Genomic DNA, 25,063 nt, shown 5'->3' with positions numbered 1-25,063 from the left:
ATCTGTATTATCAGTTTCCAAAATGGACTAATACTATAAATATATGCTACCTTTGGGTAATAATTTAAATATAAGAGAGACACATGTTTACTTAGATTTAATTAAGCAGGTGTCTGTAAGCAGACATCATAATTAGCTCAAAAGTTATATTTTTCTATATACTGTTGGCCAAGTTCTTTGTCATTGATATGTATCCAATTGAAAAAATACTTGCCAGATAAGACAAAATAAGTGGGACCTGATTGTCATAACTTAGCTTTTATAAATATACACTTATTATAAATATAATAAGGACATGTGGCTCTTAAAGCACTCTTATTGCAGTGACAGAAGTGTGTCTGTAGCCTAAAGCACCCGCTCTCTTTGTGCATAAGTGACCACGGCTGCATACCTGATCTGATCACATCTTACTCCGGCCAAAAGCTCACCTTTTCTTAGTTCTGACAGATTATTTGTGTGTGTGGAAATGATGACGACAAAGATTCAGCTCTGTGTTTTCTCCCAAACTTTATTCAATCTCATCCACATGATTCATTTCCAAGCTGTTTTGTAACTGTATGTGATGCACCTGGAGGTTATGGTGCATGTTAAACAGCATAAATATCGTACAGATGTTGCACCCCTTTCACTTCCAATTTCCATTTCTAAGGAGGAAGCAATGAGCGCCAAGAAGAAGGCGTTGTCTGTGACTTACACCAAACACAAGAACTGGCATCTTTCGGAAAAAACAGTGTGGACCGTGTATGTAGTTTGGTGCATTGTCTGGTAATGCAGTGTGCACATGTCAGTAAATGCTGACATATGTACATTTCTCAATGTATGTCGATGTGTGAAAACCATCCAATATAGATCTGATGCATATGTTCAGGCTACAGTTAGGTGTCATAATTTGATAATGAAAAGTGCAACATTTTACAACAGAATCATTACTATATTTCCGGAGTTCACACTGAATAACCCTTCTCTGCAGCAAACATAACCTTAGTTAGTTAAGGAGAGAAAAGGTTTGGAGTGCTCGGAAGTTCAAACAAGTAATGAAGGTGCTCTATGGAAGGGAAGACAAAAGTTGAAAAAAAGAAGAACGGTCCAAGGCACTCTTTTGGCAAAAAGTTAAAAAGCCTATATTTCATGGCTACAGTATTTCACGCACAAACATGCTGTTTGTTTGTGCCGCTACGCGTTAGTTGTTCCTCAGCTCTATTTTAACATGTACTAGTAATTTCAACATGAAATAGCCATCCAAAGGCTTTTTTAACTTTTTGCCTTGGACCTTTCTTTTTTGTTTTGTAACCTTTGTAAGGCCAGAAATGGCAGTATTGAAAGGCAAGTGAGATGAAAGGATAGATGAAAGGTGTGGTAAACCACAGTAAAGGACACTCCACCAGGGACAGTAACCAGGGAATGGAGAGCACTTAGCTCTTATCAGACATTATACTGATGCAACACAGACCGACTGCCCAGCCACTTCAAAAGTAAATTATCTGCCACGTCAAACTATTGTCTTGGGGTTGATAGATACACAGTGTGGCTTTTGCTCTTTTGATTAGTAAAACTATTCTATTTTGTCCTTGTTTTAAGTCTCCTATAGTAACATATATTTTTAAAAATCTAGCTCCGTCTTCATTATGTCAAAAATACGTTGAAATGTTGAGCACTATATTTATCACAAGTAATACATTTGCACGTACATTTCAATGTACTTTAATTTTAAATGCAACGTACTCAAATTCTAGTATGTACTAGGTTTTGTGTAGTCTTGCATTGTATCTCCACAGCACTGTGTCAGCGCTGCAGTATGGTCTGGCTACACTGCTTATCTATTCTGGGATAGGGGAAAAATACTCTGGCTTGTTTGGATGTCTTTAAACCAATCACAACTGTCCTGGGTGGAGCTAAGCCCCGGAAACAGCAAAGGTGCCCTTGCAAAATAGTTAGCAGAGATAGCGAATGTGGAGGGACATCCGGGATGTGAGAGACAGGCTTTATCCCAGCAATGCAAATCTGTTGAGCCAGACTGGATTTTAGTTTGTCAGAATGTTTTGTTTAGATGCACATATGCCAAACACAATATTACAGTATGATTTTCTGGAAACCTAGGCAGTCTTTTTAAAAAGAAATGTTACATCTATTGGACGGAAAGCATGGAGAGAGAAAGAGGGGGTGACGTACAAGAAATGTCCTCAGCCATCTTAGATCACTGAGCCAAAACACCCCCCCAAAGCCATTTCTAAAATTTTATATTTGTCCATCTGTGGTCTTATTTCTCTAGGGGCTGCCTTTTTTGTCACCTCTGTTCCGCTGTAAAGGAAAGATAGAATCATGGATTGTGGACATAGCAACATTGATCAAACTGTAGTTCTTACCATTTTGCCATTACATAGTATTAACATAAATGTCTGTGTCTGATCTAACAGCACAGCAACAGCACAACAACACAACAATAAGATAAATGTTACTTATATTGTTTCAATTCATCAGACATCTTGCTATTTTGTTTATATACCCCCTGGATAATAAAAGTGAAATGACCCTTGTAAAGTGGCTACAGGATTGTACAGGGGAATTTGCATATAGGATAGCCTATCAGCAAGCTCAGAGCGTATATTAGTCCTCTAGTTTCATAAAGTGGCAACCACCACTAAGTGGTCAAGCCAATGTGAAAGTATCTTGAATTGCAGCTCTTCTAACGGATACCACATTCTGGCTCCAAAACTATCAAACAACACAGGATTCCCAACTATCTTTTCCACAAGAAGGTCATATCTTAATAGTTAAATCAGCTTTTTTTGACATGTTTTTGGTGGCGATCACATTCGCTTGGTTGACAGATGTATCAGCCTATTACAGTCAGCCGTCGTAATTGTTTTGTCTCTTTTTTGTCCCACCTCAGCTCCACCCAGCCTCCCTACCCTTTAACTAAACGGGATTTTGTGGCTCCAGTCGTTTCCAAAATGGCATTGAGCAGTAAACTGAAAAGCAAGCTTCAAAATGTCCCTTTAGAAGGCTACGGGTGGCATCTCATTGCTAGATTAATGCTTTTCAGTATGTGGTTTCATTCTTGTGTCTTCCTGTCTTTCTGTCCCCTCTGCTTCCACAGAGCCCCAGCTGAAGGGGATTGTGACGAAGCTGTACAGTCGACAAGGTTTCCACCTGCAGCTGCAGGCAGATGGAACCATTGATGGAACGAAGGAGGAGGACAATGGTTACAGTAAGATTCACTCTAAGATTGTGTTCCCCTAATGTTTATTATACATCCATTGCCATACTGTACTGTTGGTCAGGGGGACCCTTTCACTTTGCTACTGTCAATCCCATGTACTACAGACAGAACTGCATTTGCTATACTGTACCATTTTACGGAGTATCAACATTATGGCAACTTGAACATTAAATGAATGCCCCTTAAATGAATTAAGAGAGACAGTGTAGCTTTGCCTTACTTAGGTTTCATTACAAAAGCTGAATTTTCAATCTGAATTGCTGTTGCTGAAATGTTAGTTTTGAACAGTATTCAAACTGTTCAAAATTGTGCTAGTTCTTTTTCACTCCTGCAGATAAACAGTATTAGTTCATAGTACAGAGAAAAACATGAACTTCTTCTTTGCCAATGCATTTATGTGCTGCAGTACTTAGTAGTGGTTAATTTCATCTAATCAGTGATCCTACGTTAACCTTAACACTGATGATTGGCTTTTTACTCTCCTACACTGCCTCTGTTGTGAGAGCCAGTTTTGTGTTTTGTTTTGAAGCATCCCTATCATCGCCATTACACCCACCAGCTCTTTGTTTTCCAATAGACAGATTAAAGAGAAGATCAATGAAAGCAGCACAGTCACTTGTCTGGTAACAATACAGCAGAAATAGACCATCTTATAATTAGACAGTGCAATGAACATTACATGCATTTAAAGATTAGAACAGTAACGTGGTTAGTGACCTATGTGAAATACACTTTGCCCCTCATAAAAACACAATATTGTTGAGAAAAAGATCTGCATGGCACACTGAAACAGCTTTGATGTAATACTTACTGTATAATCCAGACACTAAGCGGATGTAAACACTTCTGAAACCTCTGAATTAGTACCTCTGTATTCAATTACTCCCCTGATGGAAATGGCATGTGTCTCTTACATATAAATAACAGCTCTGTGCAAGTGGGATGTTGTCTTAGCAGAACAACACCTTGGAATATATGTGATAAAAATACTACTACTACTACTACTACTACTACTACTACTACTACTTAATACTACACAGAGCAGGATATGCAAGGAGAAACCACGGTAATGAAGTAACAGCATCCTATACACACACACAATGTTATACTTCTCTTCACACACCAACCACCCCACCCATCATGTCTGCATGGACTCACTTTTCTGTTGACTTACATAACAACTGGCCCGCATTGGCACCAAAATAGTTTTTGAAGAGAAAATTAAAGAGCGCTGCTGAATAGGAAAAGGAAAAAGAGTGAAGCTCTTTGCACTGCTCCAAAAATAGCGTTGTTAGGCACTGGGTGCGCTTGTCTCCATGGTGACGGAGAGCGCAGTCCTCTTGGAGCTACTGGTGTCTTGCGATGGTGGGAGAGGACCTCCTCAAATGCGCACACACACACACACACACACACACACACACACACACACACACACACACACACACACACACACACACACACACACACACACCAAGGATTTTATCTTTGCTACAGTAGCTTGCTGAGAAGACAGATTTGGCCATTTGGCTGTGGTAATAAAGAAGTTTGATATTTCTGTGACAACCAAACTCAGAAATACCACATCCAAGTCTCATATAGCCTGGTTTAAACCACTGCCTTGTGTTGCATCACAACTGAGCAAACCCACTGGGTATCAAGAGGAAAAAAGACATAGGGCAACTCTAAATCCTTTTCTTCGAAAGATGAAGGGTATGGTTTCAGTGTTCAAGATGCAGTCCATTCTCAGACTTGTCCTACTTATTATGCTTTCAACCCTCATCTTTTGTAAATAGAAAATAAAATTCAGATATTAAAGATTACTAAAATGTTAAATTTTCCAATTTATTATCAGCAAGATTTAAGAAGCTGTGGTTCACAAAATTAGGCAAAACATATATGTATAAGTACTCTGATGTGTATTTTACATTAGATAAGTGCCAATTTAAATGCCATTGACATTTTTTTGTTCAAGTTGACAAGCTTGACTCCTGTTATTCAATTTTCTATATCTTTAATGTCCTTTCCCTCACAGTGAACATATTTTGTGTTTTTGGTTAGACTAGTTGTCATGTTTCTCACTACTGAACCACTAATTTCCCTTTTGAGCTTCCTGAGCATGGAATAGTCAAAAAACATTGCCATCCTTCATGCAACAGCACCATGCCCACTTATGCAATTAAATCAAGTTTTTGCTGCCTTACATTTTTCTTTAAGTAACCCAATGTATTTTAACCAAAGAGCCACGGCAGGTAAACAGATCACAGAACTTCTGTGTAATGTTGTCACAACAGCTTACTTCTTAGCTGTCGTTGCTTTCATATTTAGGCTGCTTAAATTGCAGGCATGCTGCTCCCAGAACGAGCAACAGATAGGATAAATGTTTAAAATGTGACTAGTGATTGCTGCAAACAGTCAGGTTAATTGTAACTGAATTGGTAATGACTCCTAGGCTGTTAATGGGTGGAACTAAGCACTGAGACAGCCTGCAAGCAATCGTGAAAACTGTCCCTCAGGCCTCCACACCCTTCTTCTATGTGCCTCCCTGCATGAAAGGTCTGTGAGTGGGTGGTGGCCCTGTCATCCTCTTCAGTGTGCTCCGGTGATTCTAAGAGCCAGGAAGTAATTGAGTTTCCCCTCTTGAAAGTCTCCATCAGTAGGCCTACACCGACTGGTAATCCTTCTGAAATGAAGTGGACTGCAGATGTGTACGTGTGTGACGTGGTGGAAGTTCCAAAGGAGAAAACTTAGTGAGTGACGCAAAGTGAGAACAGTGCAATTATAGAAGAGAAGAACTGCGGTAGGAAGATGTTTCAGGAGAGGAAGAAATCGATCATCAAATCTAAAACTATACTACATACATGAACAAAGGATACAATATGCATTTACACAGATGCAAATGTGTTAAATTTATGCCCGAATAAGTCTGCAAATTGTGACATAGGTAGTGTTTTAATAAGAAATCTCTCCTCACTACTAACATCGCCTCTAGTTCCAAAGCCAAGATGGATCACTGTGAACAATGGTTGTGGAGAAACTTTGCTGATCTGTAACCTGTAACCATGAATTTATGTAAAGAAATAGTTAAGCCTCTGCACCGTAGTATTGAAGAATGCTCCAAAAAAGTTGGTGAGGGCATTTGTTAAAATGAATCAACTATTAAAATGAACTACCTAAATAAAAGTATTGCATGCTCGTCCACTCTTTCTAATTATTTGTTTAGAAAATGCTGGAAGTGATTTATTGTAGTAACTAGTTAAGTAATTATGTGCATCTACTACTAATTACTGTATAGTTTATGTTAGGGTTGAGAGATGTGCTGTTCAAAGTGTCTTTACGTCTTTATTTACAAAGTCCCAGTGCAGCTCAAATTTTAACCCATAATTGCAATATTTATAGTCATAGTTTCTCTGTCTTTGGTTGACAGAGTCTGTAAATACAAATTTGGCAAGCAGATCTATCATTGGTTTGTCAGCTTAATAAATGCACAAAATTACTGTAAAGTGTGCCTAAAACACTGCATATATAAAGGTTGTAAATAGTAGGTCCTATCTGTTACAATACATTTACTGGCAGTATAATCAAAGCAGACGTCACCAAAAAAAAACAAACACAGATAAACCATAGAGAGCGGTATGTCTTTAGGTCTTTAGGGAGCCATCTTTTGATTGATGTACCGTTACAGGACAGCCACTATGTAATTGAAAAGTGGGTCAATTTAACTGTGAGCTGAAGTTAGTTAACAAAGTAACTCGACCATGCTGTACCTGATAATATAATTGAGAATTTAAGATGCACGGAGGACCCTTCACCATGCAGAAAACAGCATCAGTATCAGTTTGGAGGAGTCAGTTTAAGGAGCAATGGATTATTCTGTTCTGATTATGTAAAAATACATGAAATAAATGCTATTGAGTGATATACTACAGGCTAGACTAAAGCTTTATATGTTTATGAAATATAGCTTCGGATCAGCTAAGTCACCATTCAATGTGTACTGCTGGCTAATAGACTCATGGGATCTTTATCTGTCCAAAAGCCTGACATTCTTTTGTTGTTATTGTTGATATACTCTGACCGTTAAATCATTTCAAATATGTCATTGGGGACATGAGAACAGACAAGAGTGTAGGTTGAGAACATGGCATTTGAAGAAACAAAAAATGATAAAGACAGAGATAGAGAGATAGAGAGGGAGAAACAGAGAGAAAGGGAAGACAGAGAACCACAACGCGAGTGGTTCTGGGACTTAAATGCCTTTCCACTGAACCAGACATATGCTGGCAGTGCCTGTTTACAGAATAAATACATTATGTATTCCTGTGGCTGTTGTTTACAGTGAAAGCCCGGAGAGCAGTGGTAAAGCGATAAAGGCAGATGAAATAGCCCATCAAAAAGTCTCTATAGTGCAATTCGCTCAAAGGAGTCTGCAGATAGGGATCTACTAAGTGGTTGACAAGAGGACCTATAGTAAGGGCACTCTGACCCACATCTTAACTGATGTGAGAATGAAGTTTAATTTCTCCTCTCACATGTGTCTGAACTCAAAAGTCCCTATCCTAATATGACAATGGATAAGGTTAGGGTTCTTAACACTTGAAATGAATGTTGTGATTCTCCTGTGGCTTATTATTTGCTGTATTTGGCATCAACAAACATCATATACGGCATCACTGTTTGGCAGTATGTCCAACAATAGTCAAAACAAAAGGCGAGAAGTTTCAATTTTTGGGATAGAAGCACGACTACAGACTTTTAGGTGGATGTACATGTGCTTCCCTCTATTCAGCCCGTGGGTTCCCTGCCAGCATCTTATGAAACACAGGCATACACACTTGTATACAGTACAGGCTTGACATTAATTAGGTAGAGGTGTACCTCATTGACCAGCTGGGCTGCCGCTGGGTCTCTCTTATCGCACTCATATATGCTGCATCGCAACTGGCCCATAGCGACCGCTGGTAAATGGCATGATGAGAGAGCTGCATTGTCAGATAACAGCTGTCATAGATTTATATTTGGTTTGTTTTCATATTTGATTTCTTTCCAGCTCAGAGAATTGTACATATTGTGTTTGCAATACCTAGGCTTAACTTTACACAGCCTATGATTTTAGTTCATGTGTGCGAATACACAACATTGTGTAGCTGCTCTGTCATTTCAATAATTTCTCTGTTTCCGTCTCTTGTTTCTAATTTTGTTTGCTTTTAAAAACACCCTTGGGAGAGAGTGACTGAGTCCCCGAGCTTATGTCGTACCTCTATTTGTGGTTTGGTTTTGACTACTCACTTTTCCATCCAGGCAGAGATACTCTAATAACACTACTAATACGCAACACTAATAACAATTATTTTAACCTCTTAATGGTGAATGCTACCAGGCATACCTCACTCACACTACGCTTTGGGCTTGCTCTAAAATTTGGATTTCTCTCAGTAACATTTGTCCACTTTCGGGCTTGTGTTGTGACAGTGGGACATTTTGCCTATGTCAAGTTTAACTGTTTCTGGCTAAGTACTAAATACTGTAAATGTACTATGTGCTATTTATCTCAAATATATAATAGAATCATGAGGATTTAAATGTAGCTGCAATATATATATATATATATATATATATATATATATATATATATATATATATACATATATATATATATATATATATATATATACATATATATATATATATATGTATATATTATTCACTGACTTATTTTCTATTCTAATAAGTGTATTAATGGAGATGAAAGTACATGCTTTGTTTTATCATCATTTTTCTGTTGTCCGTCTCTTTCCAGCCATGTTCAACCTTATTCCAGTGGGGCTGCGAGTGGTGGCTATCCAGGGGGTGCAGACCAAACTCTATCTGGCTATGAACAATGAGGGCTACCTATACACATCAGTAAGTGTCTAACTTAATGTATGTGTGAGTGTTTGCATGCATGTGAGTATATTGGATGGGGTCCTGGTCTTAAACATTTGAGTCTAGCTGTATGCAGAGAGAATGTTAGGTCAACATCTGAGTTACTATGGTGACATGAGTGATTGGAAGGAATGCAACAAAAACATGCGAGAGAGAAAATATATATTTTTTTTTAAATAGCAGTGATTTGGCTTAAAGTGTTTATATTTAGGCAGATTTTATTTATATTCTTTGCGGATATGGGTAACTCACTATCACCGTGCCCTCTGAAACACAACATCATGTCTGATGATAGAGCAACATCATTTTCTGATATAATTCAGTGTCAATAAAATAGTGTAAGCAGGCGGAGCAGTGACAAATCCAATGGTGGCAGCTGGCTCTTAATCTTTGATTAAATGTGCAAGGTTATGAATAATTCAGGTGCAGGCCAAATAATGTTCCTGTTCGTCATCCTCCCAAATGCCACCATTGCATTGTGTGGCAGGTGTCATTGAGAAGACTGACAGGCTGGTTGGATGTGCACCCAGAGGGCGAGCAGACACACACGTTCACCATTTAAAGAAAATCCTTATAGTCAAATTAGTAAAGACTGTTCTGTATGGTAAAGGTCTCAGTAGGCAGACACAATGGTGATTGATGGAAACAAGCTAAGAAACAGCAAGAAAACCTAATGATCTTGTAGCTTTTTACTCTGCAGCTGCTCCTGACAAATGATCTGTTAAACAGTTAGACAGTAATGTGATGAAGGAAGAAGGAAAACCGTCTTTCTGGCTCCTCTCTCTCTCCCCTGATTTCACTCTTCTCTTATTTTTCACTCAAACAAATGCATTGATAAACAAGGCTAATGTGATAGCTCTCACTAAGCACTAAGCATTAGTTCAGTCATACTAACGTCAAGGATTTGTAGATGGTTATGCATTAAGATTTGGTGAAAGAGGCTATGCTCTTTGAGGAAGCTCTCAAGAAATCCAATAAGCAACTATATATTATACTGCTGAAAGGACTAACACCCTAAGTAACAAACACATGAACATTAGATCTCAGCAAAGACAACAAAACCAAAAGTCTTGCTCGTATATAGCTCTATACCAATTGTGGTGTTGATAGGATCAAAATTGACAAAGTTCTATTCATTTTACTGTTTTTTACATTTGCATATTAGCCAAAAATTCCATCACTGTGCACCTCTATGGTCCAAGAGGCTTTTTTGTAGAGCACATTGAGCTGCATATGTGTGAGAAATTTCAAGACCCACGGTTTTGCAATTACAACAGTACAACACTGGCAGGTTTTATTTGACAGTTTAAATCATGTGTTGTTTTACCTGTCATTCAGCATTTAGTAAATACAATTAATTGAGCTGCTGTCCATAGAAATAATGTTCTTACCAAATTATTTTTTTATATTTTCATTAATTAATTATCTAATCTAGTTAACCATTATGTTTAGAAAAAAAAAAACCTCACTCAATATAGTATTTTTAAACCCAAGAGTGACAACAGAATCACTACAAATGTATGGTCTGCCTATAATTTCACTGTAATGAGCACTGGCAATTGTTTGATAACATATCTAGCATGGGGGTTGCCCCAGCTAAGCATGCCTGAGGGGAATATACAGGAATAATTGAACTAAAACATAGGCCTTCAACCCCTTCCCACACACACACACATCCATGCAATGCATTTAACATGCTCCACAGCAGTCCACAGCTCCTAGTGAGTGATGTTAATGAAATGAGCTTGGCTGTCAGTAATTAAGCATATGCGGTAAGCTGTAGGATTAATTTAATAAAGACGAATCTTGCTGGCAAAGGCTCTACAAGCATGGATTAGCAGCAGTAGAAGTATTGGCCTATTTCTAAACTGTATTTTATTGCTGATGTTTTAGGCAAAAAGTGGATGCCAAGCAGCTTACAACTACCTTAGATGAGCATCATTTTCTTAATAAGATTCAGTTTTGCTGTGGTGTGCACCGAGGTTCTGTCCTGGAATAATATTTTGTTTGTCTTTTATATGCTTTCCCTTAAATAGATAATAAGTAGTGTAAAGGTATCCAGTCCAAACTATACTCTTCTTGCAAGCACTGAATTTGCAACTTTTAATCTATTTTGTGTTGTTCTGTGTATAAATGTGTTCATCTTAAAAACATTCTAAAAAATGGTGAAGAGCATAAAAGCTACAATCTAAAAATATACTGCTGGCTGCATACAGTACAGTATATTATATATGCTTTTTTAAAATACAAGCTCTCATATGAAATACAGTACATCTTGTAGGTGTGTTAACTTTGAAGAACACAGTTGGGGGATGGGTTGTAGTGCTTTCTGTTTCAGCTAAATTAGAGAGGGAATTGAATTGAATGTGAAGCTTACTGCCTAATAATGCCGGTCTTGCTGGGATTGCTGCTTTGGTAAAGTGCTGCCTTGAAGCCACACATTAAACCAGCCAATAGCAGGTCAGCATTGAAGGGAGATTCCCAATCCACAGTGGAGAGACAACAGATGACGTATTGGGTTGGGGGATGAAGCTGCTGCTGGGACCTGGATGCCTCCCATTATTATCTGTGTGTACAGTACATAAGTGCATGCATGAATGGAAACGTGAATACATGTTTAATAAATATAATAAATAGGATTCATATGATTTACATGTATAATTAATTTACATTTTTGACACAAACTCTAATGCATACTAAATTATAAATCTATGTGTGTATGTTTGGCACAACATTATGCATTTCCTATGACAGCATTAATTTGAGAGGTCTTTAGAGTTTAGAGTTGTCTACATATGCATCTGGTGTATGCGCATCTGTCTGTACATAACTATGTGTTCTGCATGTATGAGAGAGAGAGAGAGAGAGAGAGAGAGAGAGAGAGAGAGAGAGAGAGAAACGAGGAGTGGGAAAAAGAGTGCACATGTGTGGGTGAGGCAGAATGCACCAGTGAAAATATATTCATACATCAACATCAATGTGTGGGAGAGGAAGAACCAATTAATGTATGTATTACTTTACTATCGTCTCTTGTACCGTTTGCTCCTCTACCTTCGCAAAATTAGTGGAGCAAGTTTTTCATTAGAACTGCAGCAGTGTCCTCTAGTATACACATGTAGAAAGAAATAATCTGCAAAAACATAGTTACCAACCCAATACCCTCTCACATATATGTACTGTAGCAATGCAGTGGATATTACTCCTGAATGTGAAAAAAGCCTTTGAGCTTTCTTGATAAGTTTTTAGATGCATGGGTATATTTTTAGATCCTGAGCTAAGTGGTGTCCACATATCTCACGAGGTGCCTTTGAAGTGGTGTTATTAATTTCGTGGTGGGTCATATTTGAATTAGTGTGAGTCACTGAGGCTCCAGTTGAGTCTCGTCTAGACTGCTCTGTGCAAGTGTGTGTAAAATAGAGTTCAGAGCTGTTGGGGTGGAGATATTTATCAGATCAGCATTGAGGTTTACAGGCTCTTTTTATCCTAAATCGCAGGGCCAGTTAAATCCCTTCAATGGTCATGCATCCTGTAATAGAGTTCCTGCATAAGACATTATACCTATGACATTCTCACTCATTTATAAACACACTCTGGATATGCATTATGTGCTAGCTAAACATCTAAAATGAAAAGTAAGGTAATGTGAATAATGCACAGGAGAAGACAAAAGAATGATTATTATGGTGGAGGTAAAAAGAAAAGGCTGCTAGATGAATGTGACATCAGCATTACATCTGCACTCTCACTCAAGTATTTTCCTCTGACTTTAGTCAAGGCTTAGGTATAAATTCTAACTTCCAAATAATGCTTCAGGAGAGTCACTGGAACCTTGAATAAGGGATGCAGAGGTTAAGTATGACAATAAAATCCTATGTAGGATAAACATGAATAAAAATAGAAACAGAAAAACAGCAAAGACTTCTGTGTATTTTGCTTTGTTAGTACACCTTTGTTAGATATGGAGTTGGCACACACCCATGCCTTATCAACCATTTAGCAAGTACAATGCCCTTTGGTAAATAACCACTGCTGTAAGGTTTCACTCCATTGAACTGTGTCATTAACTAGTGTGTGTGTGTGTGTGTGTGTGTGTGTGTGTGTGTGTGTGTGTGTGTGTGTGTGTGTGTGTGTGTGTGTGTGTGTGTGTGTGTGTGTGTGTGTCTTGAACGTGGGTGTGTCTATTTGCGGTTGGTCTTTTCCACTAGCTTAAAGCTCTCCAATTTATTCACAAACAAATGAGTGTACTTTATCGTTAGCTAAAGAAAAAGGTGCCTTTTAATCCAACCCCACTCTACTGAAAAGACTGGGACATTGAAAAGACGGATTTAGGCAGATTTGTCTTCACTGCCCAGCCGTAGCATTAGCGTTTGTGAGTCTTACAAGCATTGAAGTGTCTGTAAAGAAACTAGAACAGCACCTGATTCCATTGGCGTAATTGGTGTCATCTTAGTTATGATATGGCAGCTGAATACACATGGGGCAGTGCATAGCATTGATTTGGCTTGTCTTGTGAAAAGCCAGCCAATATATTTACAGAGGAGATCAGATCCATTATGCTAGTATTTCTCCTGCTGCCGAATGGATCAGTAAAAACACTATTGGGCTTTAATCCACCCCTAAAGCCAACAGAACGCTGTTTGAAAGTGCATCATAATTGATCATGTTTTCTTGACACGACTGCCTTGCTAATGCAATATTCATTTCACAGTTACCCTTATCACTGCTAAATTGTGAAATTTTATGATAGAGAGGTGTGTGTGTGTGTGTGCCTGTGCCTGCTTGTCTGTGTGTTTTACATTCATGGGCAGGGAAACATCCTTCAGTAGGTTCCACCCAACAATTGCATCAGCCTTTAAATGTCTCCTTCATATACGCAGTTATTGGATCATAAAGAGCTCAGGCAACACTGCCATAACTTAGGCCAAGATTTCCCCCTCGCTGTAAAACACAAGACCATTATATGCCCTTTGCCTATAAGAAAATTCACTTAATTTAGAAAGACAAGTGCAAATGAATTTGTGTAAAAGAAATGTCTGTATGCAAGAACAAATACAAATGTACAGACATTTTTACATCTGCAGATGTATGTTAAGGTTTGAAATTAACTACACTGCACTGAAATGAGATGCATGTTGCATGCCTGTGTAACTACAGACACTTTCAAAAGAGAGGAGGGATGATGGAGCAGAAAGGATCAAAGGATTCCTTAAAAACCTTTCGTGCTTCTAACAAAGTTCAATCTAAAGCTGTAAAAAGATATCCTGATGTCATGTTATTGTATTTTTGTGGAGTTAGGGTTCAAATTCAAGTTCTAGAATAACTGGCCCATCATCAGGGTGAAAAAAAAACCTCACACACATGTATGTAAAACACCCTGCATGTGAATAGCAGCAATGGATGTGTAAATAATGGGCAGGAGGAAGGGAAACTAGATGTCACCATTGTATTGCATTGTATTAGGTAAAAATGAGGCTGGTATAGAACATGAATAGAAGACCCTAAAGTTTTCAATCCTCTGTCCTCCTGTTCACTTTCTTCCTCTGATCTACCAAGCAGATCCAACAGCATGGGTGAATTAAATTAAATGAAAGCACTGCTCATCCCTCACCCAGATGCTTTTGAAAAGAGGAATGAATAAGGAAGGACCTTTTCCTATTCCACTGCTATAACATGTGGAGAAATGTATCACAGAGCTCCCAGCAACACAACCAATAAACACATTTTCTCACAGCTGAAGAATTAGGCGAGGGCAAAGAACGCTCAATGGTGTTTTTTGCCTCCAACGGCGCCTTCCAGGCAGCTAACCCTAACCTTCTATGTGATAAGGGCACAGCTCCTAACAGCATTATGTACAGTACACTCAGACAATGCAGTAATAATTTAGTTTTTACAAAAACGCTTGCCTGGACATTGTGTAAGTAAGGTTGCCAGCTGTACATCATTTGGACAAGGACTTGACATAGTTGCATATTTCAAGGAAAAGCCCATGTAGTGTAATAGGATCATTAAAAGTCCATTTAGCCAAACCAGCATAGAGATGTGGGGGGAGGGAGATGACACGACTGATATTATTTCTATGCAGTGTCCTGCTTTTTATTTCTAAAGTGATTTCCCCTCGCTCCATCTGGCACTGGAGTCATGATTAAAGTGATGTGAGATTTTGTTGCCAGGGGATTGGTTTCAGTGAACAATAGATATGCTACTGACTGAAGGAGATGCTACTGGAGTCCATTCAAATGAATCTGAATGTTTCTGTCTATCACAGTCCTGTTAGAATAGAAATGGGGATCCCCTGCCATTTTGGAACCTCCTTGTGTCAGTCTGAGTGAGCCTATTGTCCATAGACCCACTCCAATACAGCAGCAGCCTCTCCTCCATCTTGGCTCTAAATGTGCCTGTATTCTTCTCCTGGTCGAGTGTAACCAGCCAAATCCACATAAGCTCATTATTAGAGGTAGAACAGAAATCCTGGCTCGAGAGTGAAGAACGAAAAGCGCCATCCAAATATTGCTGTAACGCAGTTAGACTGCTGGTTTTTCAAGATTGCGATACAAACGATATAGAATATATACAATAGACATTTTTATATCGTTTTGATGATATATATCGTCATATCTCCAAGCCCTGAATGAAAATACGGTTTACGCTACGTGTTCCTGCTTACACTGTAGTGTTCAATATGTTTCACTATGTAGAATACTGTTATAGTAGCTTACCACTAAAGAACACACAGACCAGTGTTCTGCCTATGGGAAGAGCCATGGCAGTCTAATATGTGCAGCAAGCAAATCCTTTACCACTCAGTTGTTGTGAATGCAAAATTGCTACAATCTGCTCAGTTTGCTGTAATATTGCTACAATATGCTCAGTTTGCATAGGAGTATAGTCTAGTTTGGTATATGGTGAGCTAGTGAGCTAGTGGGGGATCTGACAACTCAACTGGATGAAGAAGCAAGTGATTATCTGGCGTTTTCATTAGTTGTTGATGAAAGCACCGACATCACAGACACGGCACAACTCGGCATTTTTGTAAGAGGAGTGAAGGCAGACTTATCGGTCAATAAGGAGCTCCTGGATGTGACAGCCAAAGTAAAGGAAAACCCTTGCCTGAACTCAAATCAGACCCAAAATGGTATTATCTGAATAGTGAGTTTTTAAAATGTAGTTTGAGTACTATTATCTGTAAGGCACCACTTTGCTTGCCCACCTTGCCTTGTTAAGGACTCTTTTTGGAGCATCTGGGTGAGATTGTCTTGGCTTTGATCACTTTGTGGGAAGCCATTTAGGGACCATGTTTTTGTCACTGTACTAGTGATTACTGCTGTTTGGTATGGGGCATGGGGGAAACATTTGTATTTTCAAGTGTGTATGTAAGGAAGCTCAGAAAGAAAAAATATGATCATTATCGTTACCCTAACCCTGAACGTAAACCATCGTCTACATAAAAAGAGGTGAAACAAAGAGTGCATGTTGTCATTTTACTTGACTAGTCTCTCGGCTTTTTTGTCTTTATGGTTTGAAGACTAATTTCTTCCTGAACTGTAACACTGTAAGCTTTCAGCCGGTTCTGCAGCCCTCCTGGTGGGCTTAGCATAGAGCTGGGCAATATATCAATATTATATCAATATCATGATATGACACTATATCATCTTAGATTTTGGATATCGTAATATGGCATAAGTGTTGTCTTTTCCATTTGGTACCCCTGTGATGTTGCAGCTGAACTAACTGAGAACCAGGACTTATGTTTGGACTTGTTTCTGTCTGCTAGATCAGTGAGGGGGGGTGATGAATGAGTGTGGTTGTCGGTTACTGTAGATGGGGCTGGGTTTTATGTCTCAAATGGGCACAATACGAAATGATAGTAAACTAGGTTGCTCTTTTAACGAGTTCAACAAATGAACATGTTTCGCTCCATTACAGTTTACTGATTTCCATTACAAAGCTTTTGTATGTTTTTAACTGCATTGTATACAAAAGCTTCAATAGCAGAGCAAAGTGCATCACCAGACATGAACCTGCTGCACATGAAGAGAACTGTTATAAAAAAAAAAAACGAGAGGCTGTTATAGATGACTCCCTGTCTAATAGTGACAGGTTGTTTGTTATGATCGTACAGTGGGTCTTTTGCCCTGAGGGACACATCATCACTCTCACCATTGACACACACCAAAGTGTTTTATAACTGGGATAGGACTGATCCTGGGTAGACCTGCTTCGGTCTAAAAGAGGCATCCCTCCTTTTCTTTCTAAGAGAGTTCACTTTGTAATACCCATTGTGAGTTTGACCTGTTGGCTATTCCAACGGTGTGTAATTAACTGTGTGTTATGGTTTTTGCATATACTTTATGTATTTTCCTTTGCGGACAAAGAACAAAATTTAAAAGCATGGCAAGAACAATCCACTGCTGACAAGCACAAATTGTCCCTCAATCTCTCTCAGGGGGAATTGTCTTCTAACTGATTAGACTCTGTTTTGTACATTCACTTCCCAAGCAGCTCTACAAATTAGACAAACACACTCTCCTAGACCTCAGCACACACAAAAAATCCTTGCCCCAAAGGAAATAAACCTCAGCCACACTGTTGTAGCATTAATGGCCAAATGGTATATAGGCACTGGATTCTAAACCAAACTGAAACAGGGAGTAATGGAGTCCAGAGTATGAACAGGAAAATCCCATGTCTCTAGGGAGTCTCCCCACAGCCAATCCATTAGTTAAAGAGATAAGGAAGTACCAGGGTAACAAAAAGATAGGTGGAGAAAACACACACCTTCCAAGCACTACCTAAGTGCACACAGATTGCATATACAGTAAATATATTAAAGCCACCTTGTGAAAGCATTTCAATCATTTTTTGTAGTTTAAAAGAGTTAGTACTTAAATACGTAATGTAATAAGCCAATGGAAGTACTAACTTATTGCGTCCAACAAAATCTTGTATATAGCGGACAATACTCTGAAAGATAATGAACTGCCCATACATAATTAACAGCTCAGAGCACAATGAGAATACACTCTTCATCTTGCCTGTATGTTTTATTAATGCTCCTCTGTATCTGTCATATCACCATTATTTATGATATGAAGTGCTACATTATTCACAACAGTAAATGGAATGAATAGTTTTAAAAAATATTCTCAAGAGACAACATTTTTAAAGTAGGGGCCTAAGCCTTGAGATAGCTTCTTCCCTCTTTTCGAGTTTAGGATGCAGCACAATGTACTGTTATTTAGTTGCACTCTCAAGCAGTGAACTATTGCATTTCAGCTGTTTCTGTTTATACCAGGATGTCAAAGGCTATTGGGACCTTGTGAATTACTGTCCAACAACTACTATACACTGTATCTGCTTCTCCTTTTTCCCTCAGGAACACTTTACGCCAGAGTGCAAATTCAAGGAGTCGGTGTTCGAGAACTATTATGTGACATACTCCTCCATGATGTACCGGCAGCAGCAGTCGGGCAGGGGCTGGTACCTCGGTCTGAACAAGGAAGGAGAAATCATGAAGGGGAACCATGTCAAGAAGAACAAGCCAGCAGCCCACTTCCTTCCCAAACCTCTAAAAGGTAAGCCTGCCTAGACCATTATTTTCACACTGTTAGAGAAATGGTCGGACACAGCCCCCCACTGATCCAATGTCAGAAAAGTGTGGGATGAAGGGGGTTCGGAAGCTATTCGACCATCCAGCAAGCAGCTCTGAGTATACTGCCAGCTTAGGTGCAATGCTTGGTATCAGAGATAAAGTTGCTGTAACAACTTAATCCTTTTGAGACAGTTTCTGAATTATTCAGCAATGTCACTTTTCTAGTTAGCAAAGGGGTTATTTTTCATAATAAGAGACCTTTCCTGAGAACCACTAGGTTTTCTCTGATTGAACATCCACACTTTCTTTATACTTCCAGTCCATGTGGACTTTGTTTTTTTACTAAAGACTAAATGTCTTTTTATATAACCTTCTGCAATTTAGCATTCTCCTTTGAATTTCTAGCATAGGCCTAGTTTCCTCTAGCTGGTCACACTCCGCTGCAGACACAGTGAAGAAGGACGCTGCGACCAGGAGCAGCAGGAACAATATGTTTTAATGCTCTGAATAGCAGCACCCGGGACTTTGTTGTTAGTACAGTGAAGTCACAAAGGAGGGGGTGGAGTGGGGTGAGGGGGGCACAGTTTCCTTTCATCTTAAACAAGACACAGATTTACCTGTCAACAGAGAGGAGACAGAGAGAGTCTGTTTTCACTTCAGTGGGATAAAAGAAGAGCACATTTTTTTCTCAGTAAGGAATAAAAGGCTTGTAGCGCATAAAGCCCAACAATGACGAAAAGAGGGCAGTTTCTGTTGATTTGGGTCCGTCACACATGGCTCTTTATATAGTTTCGCTACACTATTTTCATGCGTGCGTGTGTGTGTACGTGCACATTAACATGACTATTGGCACTGTCAAGTTATTACTGGCTTCTAGAGTAACTGGGTGAAAAGATAATTAAGTCGTAAACCCAGTCAAAGCCTTTGGTTTCATGAAGTACCAGATACAGTATATTATCATAATATGATCAAGGATTACGTGTTTTCGGCAAAATTTAAAAGATCAAGTTTTATTTTGATATCAGTATATATTTTGCTTACTTCAAATGTGTTGCTGCATTGTTACTTTATGTTACTGTGCATCATGATTGTCACTCAGAACACTAGCGTCAAACACCAATACATAAATTACAAACTTTCTCATCTTTACAGTTTGAACAGTTTGAGTGACTTCACACTACTCAATAGTTTCTTTAAAAAAAAGATATAGATTTTATATAATATACTAATTTTTACATAAGGTAAACAAGAATGAATGAAAATCAGCAGTTTGCTTCAATATCGTATTTTGTCTCTAGTAATTTATGGAATTACTGGAAAAAACTAAAGGTACATAACACAACAACAAAGAATAGTGTGACAAATCCTGCCTCTCTCCAGCATCATGCGGCAAGTTTTCTTCATCACATTGGACGTCTGCATCATCTCTAAATGCAAATGAATGTGGTGTTTCCATTGCTTTCACCTCCATTACTTTCTGAAAAACAGTAAGAACGCAGTTTTACTATAGTAAAACAGTTTTTTTTATAGCTGTGTATGTAACCTCAGACATCTTACCTGGACATATTGGTATCTTTGCTCTTTTACCTGTTTCTCTCAAATGGTACAGTGTATAATTGTTTTATTCTTTTTGGTGTTTGTATACAAAAAAAGGCTTTCTGAGCTTTCTCTATATAAATACCGTATATGTTCACTAACTAGTGTAAAACAAGATACCTGCTTAGGCTTTCAGCTAAAATTGCAATTGCAAATCAACAGTGCTTGATAGGCACCAGACTGAAATCTATGTGTGGTTAACAGTTTTGACAGCAGTGTGTTAGCATTTGAACAAAGTGCTGTAAATCCACAGTGTTGTCCACGTTATGGTTAAAGTCATGGGATAAGTGTGTATGAGTTTTGAAAAATGTGTTCAAGCAATGAAAAACAAACTAGTTTGGTCCACATGAACTGCTGCTGTGCAGACTGGAGTTTTAGTTTTGCACATGTGGCTTCAGTTGTGCCCACTGTCGTTTAGCAAACGAGAAAAACTGTAATGGAGTACAGTATATTGAAAGGTGCTTCTACTGTAATGTGTTTCACCCTGGATGTACGTAAATGGGGTGGATAAAATATTACAAATACCTTTTCCAGTACAACACCAAACCCCACTATACTATAAACGAAAGTATAATAAAGGATAATTAAGTAAAAATAAAATAAAATAAAATAAAGGGAGTGTATAATTCCTTCAGTTTGTGTCTTTGGTGGAGCTCCTCTAGCCAGCATCTTATTAAGAATCTACTGTATGTCTGCTCTCTGACATCACGGAGCTTTTCACTTCTATTTAACGGGCCATTCAGGGGGTCTCAAACATACTTAAGAGCAATAACCAGAGAATGATTGCCTTGCTTTATGCTGGCAAAAAAATACTGAGACAAAAAGGATATATATAGGCTGGGTGATACAGTAAATTTAACCAATTACAAAAACCACTGCCCTCTGCTGCCTATATCTACAAGGAGAAATATAATATGTTTGAGGTCCAACAACAAATCCAAAATTAGGAAAATAACTACATTTGTTGTAATACCCAAAGATGTAAACAATTCTTCTTTTGCATAAACTTTAAATTATCCAGTAATGTACATTATTTACTAAATATTGTACATAATTTAAATTCCAGATGTAGCCAGTGGTGTGGAAAGAGCTTTGCAAGGAAATGAGAGAGAGAAATAAGGGGGAATTTGTTCCAGCAGCTCCTACAGATTTAGAGGCAGTGGTGTTACAGGGCACCAATTAAAAACATGTCTCTGCATTGGCAATGACATCTCCTCCAGCCATTACTTACTACTCTTCTGGTTTCAGTCTGTTAGTCTGAGCCCATGGCCTCTCATTCTATCTTCATCTGGATGAAGCGAGTTCAGCTCACGTCATTCAAACCCGAACAGGAAAATCCTCTTACAGTTCTTTCAGAAGTTCTTGATGCATAACACAAAGAGCTGCCTTTATCTGAAAAAGTGTACTGTAGTCTTTCAAGTGGCATCTGTCACTAAAACATGACAAGATGGATGGTTGCTATTGGGAATTAATATTTAATAGCAATAGTGGTGTTGCGCCGATACCATAATCCGGAGGTCAGTCACCAACCTTTATAATAATACAGTACTGTGGCTAACAAGATTAGAACCAATTATCAGCAGTTTCCCAATGAAACCCTGCTATTGATTGATGTGTATAATGACGGTCTTTGGAGTGCTGCTGTAAGAAACAATGCTGGGCTAAGTGAAGTGTCTGAAGGACTGGGTTTGCTGCCTCAGCCACAAACTCCCTTAGGAATGAACATCAAATAGCATTCTAGGCAGAAGGATGTTGACAACATTCTGAAACCAAAGACTCAGATTACTGATATGTCTTCTGAAAAGCGACTGCTGAGATGCATATTGGGCCAATGATGCATACACAGCAAAGCTAAAGCACTAGCAACTCCTGAATTTATAATGCCATGCTGTGAATATAAGATGTTTTACTTCAGCACCGACCTGGTCTGCTGTGATCTCTTGATTCAGCAGTTTGCAGGGAACTATAAGTACAATCTCATATTATACCATAACTGGAACTATTCTAAACAAAAGAGAGTGCAGTCTCACTTTATTGTTATCTATATACTATAAATCACAGTTATTATTTTTCTGTTGTTGCTTGTCTAATGTATAACAAATGTCAGTTTGTCTGATTGTCACTTATTTTGTGTTTCCACAGTGGCAATGTACAGAGAGCCATCCCTCCATGAGTTGACAGAGTTCTCCCGCTCTGGCAGCGGCACACCCACAAAGAGTCGGAGTGCCTCGGCTGTGCTCAATGGAGGCAAAGCCGTGAGCCAGAATGAGTCGACGTAGCCCGGCAGCCCAACCCAGGCCTGGGGCCGAACCACGAAACCTTACCTCCAGCAGAGCGTGACTCCAAGCAGACTTCTCTCACCGATCAGCGGTTCAGGACTAGCTATGACAACAAACCACACACAAACACCATAATTCCATCAATAAAAAAACATTTAGGTACCATCCTGGTCAATCATCATCAAAAAAATCATCAATAGTAAGAAACATATTGCCACATAAACCATTCTGGACTTAAAAACACATTTTTGTTTTGGTTTAGAGATTTATCTATTACCTTGATCACTTTCTTTTGGTGATGATCGCATACCAGTTAGCCCATATTTATCTTTTTTTTTTTATTTCCTGTGGACAATAACTTTTCTTTGGTCATTTAGACACCAAGCACTCGTGCATCTGTCAGACAGGGACAGGAAGTTAGACATGTAGGCATTCAGGGGAGCCAGTAATAATGCTGGTCTACACGGCTGCAGTGGTACAGTACAAGCCCTGATCTCTGTCTTATCCATGCTTCTGTGAATACAAAGCCTATAAACTCTCTGGTGTGGTACAGCCTAGTGCTGCTGGGACTGTGGCCAGCCAGATGGTAGCTCTCCTGCGTCCTAGTGCACACACTCAGAGACCGAGCTCTCTAGCATGGGAAAATGAAGCCTATGTTCAGCTGACCTGAAATATAAAAGGGGCAGTGTGGCTGTCTTGCAGTTTCTCTTTTCTTTTTAGAAATGGCTGCACCTTGGTTTTTGCTAATTTTCTGAATTAGCAGAGAGCTTTTTATTTGATAACTGGTTTTGTTTTTGTCACCTCTTGTTCTCTCCCCTTTCAGTCCACCATTGTTCAGTATTTATATTTGTGTTGCTGTTTCATCTTTGAAAGGGGTTCCAGCAAACCAAAGACAGAACGAAAGAGTGTCCCTTTAAGCCGCTAAAACCCAAGTCAGTACAACGGCAAAGTTGGAATTTCTTTTTTCATTGTACATTTTTGATAAAAGAAAGCAAAGATGTTGTGGAAAAAAGGAACAGTGGACAAAGGAAGTGATTTTAGACACTTTATAGTTGGCAGCGTGCTTGGTGTTGTGCTTTTTGCCGATATGCTCGATGACTCGATGGTATGAAACGACTATTCTGTGTTCCCATTCCCTTCTGTTACCACTGTGTCACAATGTCTCTGTCTCTTGTCCTTGTGATCCGTTTCCTCCCTCTGTGCTTGTGTCATACTTCGACTCCCCCGCCATCCTTTTTTGTCAACTTCTATTGACTGATACAGTTCACCATAGGAATATGGTGCAAGCCCCTTTCCAGGATGCTTGTTATGTGTTTGAGTAACTTATTGTAGTGACAATATTTTCTATATTTAAAAAAAAAGAATACTGTGGACTTTTAGGTGGCTTAACATTTTATAGGTCGCGTCATATTTGTAAAAGTGGAAAAAAAGAAGAAAAAAACCCTACAAAAATGAACATCTTCCCTTTCTTGCACAGGGCATGTACAAACACAATTATGTACAAAAAGGACCCTTTTTGTGGGCTAAGTACTCTTCCCTTCAGCTACATAACTTCTTTCTGGTACATGCTTCTGGGAGGCTTTCTTTTCTTGGTTTCCTCCAGAGGTGATTTGTATTAGGTGAACCTATCTGTTGCATGGGAGAAAGCAGGGAAATTCTGGTCTAGAGCTGCATGATGTAGGCTATATGTATTAACCCATGTTGGATCATGTGTTCCAAACTACCAGGCTAAATCTGATAAAACAACATTTACAGACAGACATTGTGGCTGCCTGATAACTTCCAGTTGTTTATTATTTGTTGTATACACAAAAATGCACTGAATAAAATGTTTATATTAAGATATACTTTTAAAATGTGTCAGACTTTCTTCTTTGTCCTATTAATTGCCTTATTTATGTACTCAACATTATCTATGTAGAGGAGGACAGGCTTTTAGGGCTCCTTTCTAATAAATCAATGTCTCTTTTGGATTTGAAAGGCTGAAGACTAGATACTTGGAAATTCATCCACTGTTGTGGCTTTACCCTGTGTCTGTATGTGTGCTGCCTTGGCTAAGTAATGTTGCTAACAAGCAGCAACCTCCGGGGCTGAAAAATAAGGGCCAACACGCAAGTGCCAAAAACTACAGTTCCTCGAATGGCCACTTGAAGCTGGCTCCAAAAGTAAGTCAATCCCCAGACTTCAATTGTTAAAATGCCCAACTTTATAGCAGAAATAAACATGTTTAGAGCCTGGTACAAAAAAACGGTTTTGGTCTCTAGCTAACGTCCCCCTTCATTAACAACTGTACGGGGGGATGAATTTTTCTATAGTCTCGCATTGCCAGACCTATCTACCCAGCCAATCAGTCCCAAAACGTCCCAGTTAGATAGTAAATGCCGTAAACATATTCTTTGTAAGTCTTTACAATCATTCATTTTTGGATTAGCCCGGAGCAGGCGATGTCAGGTACTG

The 25,063-nt window shown here is 38.9% G+C and overlaps 1 protein-coding gene across 4 annotated transcripts in view; it reads left to right on the top strand.

The window, feature by feature from the left end:
- The window catches only part of fgf13a (fibroblast growth factor 13a), a 98,939-nt gene extending 74,486 nt beyond the window's left edge, over positions 1-24,453 (top strand). For all 4 annotated transcript variants that reach the window (XM_078260371.1, XM_078260374.1, XM_078260373.1 and 1 more), the window contains 4 exons: positions 3,098-3,208; positions 9,018-9,121; positions 18,516-18,714; positions 22,470-24,453. In XM_078260371.1, the coding sequence (XP_078116497.1) occupies positions 3,098-3,208; positions 9,018-9,121; positions 18,516-18,714; positions 22,470-22,606 (551 nt within the window). In that variant the 3' untranslated portion in view covers positions 22,607-24,453. The remainder of the gene's footprint in view (positions 1-3,097; positions 3,209-9,017; positions 9,122-18,515; positions 18,715-22,469) is intronic.
- The last annotated feature ends 610 nt before the right edge of the window (positions 24,454-25,063 follow it).

This window comes from Sander vitreus, chromosome 10 (assembly GCF_031162955.1).
Source record: "Sander vitreus isolate 19-12246 chromosome 10, sanVit1, whole genome shotgun sequence".
Lineage (NCBI taxonomy): Eukaryota > Metazoa > Chordata > Actinopteri > Perciformes > Percidae > Sander > Sander vitreus.
Note: the sequence above shows the minus strand (reverse complement) of the source record. Positions and strands in the feature narration are given on the sequence as shown.